This window comes from Zea mays, chromosome 8, assembly GCF_902167145.1.
Source record: "Zea mays cultivar B73 chromosome 8, Zm-B73-REFERENCE-NAM-5.0, whole genome shotgun sequence".
In the NCBI taxonomy this organism is placed as follows: domain Eukaryota; kingdom Viridiplantae; phylum Streptophyta; class Magnoliopsida; order Poales; family Poaceae; genus Zea; species Zea mays.
In genome coordinates this window covers 37,468,084-37,471,689 of record NC_050103.1, presented here as the reverse complement: position 1 = coordinate 37,471,689, position 3,606 = coordinate 37,468,084, and the positions used below count along the sequence as shown (strand labels likewise).

The 3,606-nt window shown below is 52.9% G+C and overlaps 1 protein-coding gene across 1 annotated transcript; it reads right to left on the bottom strand.

Moving 5' to 3' along the window:
• Positions 1–240: 240 nt before the first annotated feature.
• Positions 241–1,034, bottom strand: LOC100279169 (DUF4228 domain protein). The gene has a single exon (NM_001152197.1). The coding sequence runs from the start codon at positions 870–872 to the stop codon at positions 438–440; it is 435 nt and encodes a 144-aa protein (NP_001145669.1). The 5' UTR covers positions 873–1,034; the 3' UTR covers positions 241–437.
• Positions 1,035–3,606: the final 2,572 nt, after the last annotated feature.

Below are 3,606 nucleotides of genomic sequence, written 5' to 3'. Positions count from 1 at the left end.
ATCTCCAAACTTTGAAAATGTATTTCCGAATCTCCAAATTTTGAAAATGTATTTCTAGGTAGTTGAACTTATTAAGTGATACGCTATAGTTGTCGGTATAATATAGAAATTGACATGATGCATCATTTTACAAGTTTAGAGATATGTGGTAAATCGTTTAACAAATTTAAGAAGTTAGAAATTTATTTTCAAAGTTTATGGATCTAAATGACATCTCTTGACAAATTCAGAGACCATCTATACATTTTACTCTTCTGATTTCTTATAAATGACTGCACCAAAGAGGGTTATGCCTTTACAGGGTGTATGCACAACTTGCCCTTCCATCGTCACCGGAAGGAAGAACAAGAAAAAAGAATATGCATGTATGAATGAATGAATGGGGTTCCTATTCTCTCTCTAAGAAAAAAAACTATATTTCCCTTCTTAAGGAAAACCTAGGCCTCATAGATAGTCTGTAGGGCGGGTTGCCATTGCCTGGGCCCAAATCCATGATCGTGGTTGCCCTCGCCGTTGACGTCGGGAAAGACCCTCTTGCCGCCTCCAGGACTGCTCTTGGTCGAATTCTTCTTCCCGCAGACCAACCGCGCGATGGCCTCGACTTCACGGTCTCCCAGCCGCGCACCGGCCCGGCCGGCCGGCACGAGGAGGTACACCACGCCAGCTCGCAGGAGCTCGTCGGCCGCCATCGCCCGCACCCGCCGCTCTCTCGCCACGTCCGTGGCGCGAGCCACCACGTGCCCCGGCGCGTCGATCATCAGCTCTGCGACCCCGGTGTTCTTGTCCACCAACGTCCGGCTGCCGTCCGGCTCGACGACTAGAGGCCGCGCGCCGGCACCGTTCGCGACGCACTGCGAGACGAGGTTGCCCATCCCGTGTCCGGACTACTCGCTACTGGCAGGCAACCAACGGAGCTTAATTTGGTTCCGTTCCTCCTGGGAATCGAGAGACCGAGCTCCAATTGAGCTGAGCTCTTGCTTGTGAGTCGTGAGCAGAGCTGATGGATGACTTGGTTGGATGTGCTGCTTGGTTTTGGTGGGTGCGCCTGCACGGGGTCGATCTGCTTTAAATCGTGGGTGTGCAGACGATCCGAGGAAGCTTCCTGGAAGGCGCCTGGTTCGGCCTGCGGCTGACACGTGGAAGAGCTGAGTGCGTGGAGGTGGAGCGTGTCAGCGTTTGTGACTGGCCGTTGCGGGGAGTGGAAGTGGACTCAGGAGTGCTCGGTAGGAACCTTGACTCGGCGTTGCCCGCGCATCAACGAAAACAACACGGGAGGCTGATTTTTGAATGGCGATGGTGGAAAATTTAGGTCATTAATTAAACAATATCATAATATACTGGTCCATCATAGGAAGTGATTAACTATTTATGTCACCCATTCAAACCTTTGTCGCATGCGATTAATAGTTAGTGCAGTTTAATATGAATTTATCAAGCATGATAATAATGTCACACCTCGATTTAAGGGCAAATCTGGTCCCGAATCAAATGTGTGTTGTGATTAAGTCTCACACATATAATGACTCATGATACAGAAACGAATATCACATCTCTAATATATATATATATATATATATATATATATATATATATATATATATATATATATATATATATATATATATATATATATATATATATACTACTCTATAAGAGTGTAGTGTAGACGTTCACAACCCGTGGTGCACGGGTCTGCCTCCGACACCCTCTCGCCCGCGCTCCGTTGATCTCGCGGTCCTCGCCCAGCCTCAGTAAACCACTCTCGCATGTTGGCCGCGCGTTGCCTGCCTCCCTCGCTCTCTATTGATGGAAGGACACAATTCAGGGAAGCCTCCGCAGCCGCCCTGCCATTCTCGCCCTCGCCCAACACTCCGCCCTGCCATTCTCGCCCTCGCCCAACACTCCATCGATGGAAGGGCATGGTTCCAGGGATTGCCTCCCCAGCAGATCCCACAATCCTCGCCCCGCCTGCTCGCCGCCACCATCCACAAGGCAACACCATGCCCCCGCTCCTCTACCATCCACGCCATCCTCGCCCCACGCCCGCCCACACACCTCGCCATCCTTGCCCTCCTCCGCGCAGGTCCTCGGTGCCCCTTCCCCCACCCCTGTCGTCCCCGCATATTCGGATCCGGGGTTCGCTCGGGTTGCCTCGCCTCGCCGGGGACCCACCATGGCGGTCAGGGAGCATGGTGGGTGGGGGAGATGGGGAGGAGCGGAGGAAGCATGGCGTCCTCTAGGAAGAAGCACAGCCGCAGCCGCCCGCAGGCTATGGACGATGACATCGACAGCTCCTGCTCCACCCCGTTCGCCAGCGCGCCGTCCAGCCCCGGACGTCCCCACGCCATCGGCGGCGGAAGCGGAGGCGGAGGCTACTTCTTCAGCGCGCCGGCCAGCCCCATCCACCACCTCCTCTCGACCTCGTGCTCGGCCTCCGCGACTCCCAGCACCGGTGGGCGTGGGTGCGTGGGCGACGCGGAGTTCGAGTTCGGCAGGCCTGGTGGGCCCATGATCTCCGCCGACGAGCTCTTCCACAACGGCCAGATCCGGCCGCTCACCCTGCCCCCGCTCCCGGATCTCGACCCCGGGAGCGATGACGACGAGGACTGCGACCGCGCGCCGACGCGCGGCCACGACCTCACGCCCCGAAGCGCGTCCGTGCACCGCCGCGCGCGGTCCATGTCTCCGCTCCGCAGCGCGTCGCCGCGGCTCAAGCTGATCAATGCGCTCGTCCCGGCGCCGGATCTCAGCCCCGCCCTCGACGCGACCGGGGAGGCTGCGCCGCCGGTCACCGCCTCGCCCCGCTCAGAATCAAGGGGAGAGGCTCGTGATTTTGCCAGGGTCCGGAATACCTGCTTTGAGCAGGTAAGCACTATATATCATTGCAGAATCAAAATCAGTGGGAAACTGAGAATCAAGAAAGGCAGGCATTTCAGCTCTTTCTGTACCCAAGCAGTACAGTTCTAGCACTAAACAATCATCTGGGAACAAGTTTCAAAGCATCAGCAGCGGAAGAGTTGCCCCATGGCTTGAGACTGGTGATGCAGTGGGTAATACTCATCTGATACTCTGAAGTCTTTCTGGTCCATATTGCACAGTTCCCTCTATGTTTCATGTTTGGATGAGTATTGCTCTTGCCTGTTTTCTTCATTTAGTGAAAAATCAGGAATGGATAGATAGAAATCAGGGAGCATTATGCTAACTTTTGAGTTCCTTTACTGTGATCCAATTATGGCTTATTAATTTCTCTCTGTATATGCAATCCACCAGCAAGTATGTACTCAGAATCAAGGGGAGAGGCTCGTGATTTTGCCAGGGTCCAGAATACCTGCTTTGAGCAGGTAAGCACTATAGCATTATGGATACTGAAGTCTACATTTGCAATTTACTTTACCTGTTCGATGAGGTCCATTTTTCATTAATAGAGTCCACTATTTGTAACATACTGTTTTTAAATTTGGTATATCTTATGAGTTGCTAAGGTATTCACATAAGGATACACCTGACAGGCTAGACAGGCTTACTTGGTTGGCAACAAGGCTCTTGCGAAGGAGCTTAGCATGAAGGGGCAGGCCTACAATGTGCAAATGAAAGCGGCTCATGAGA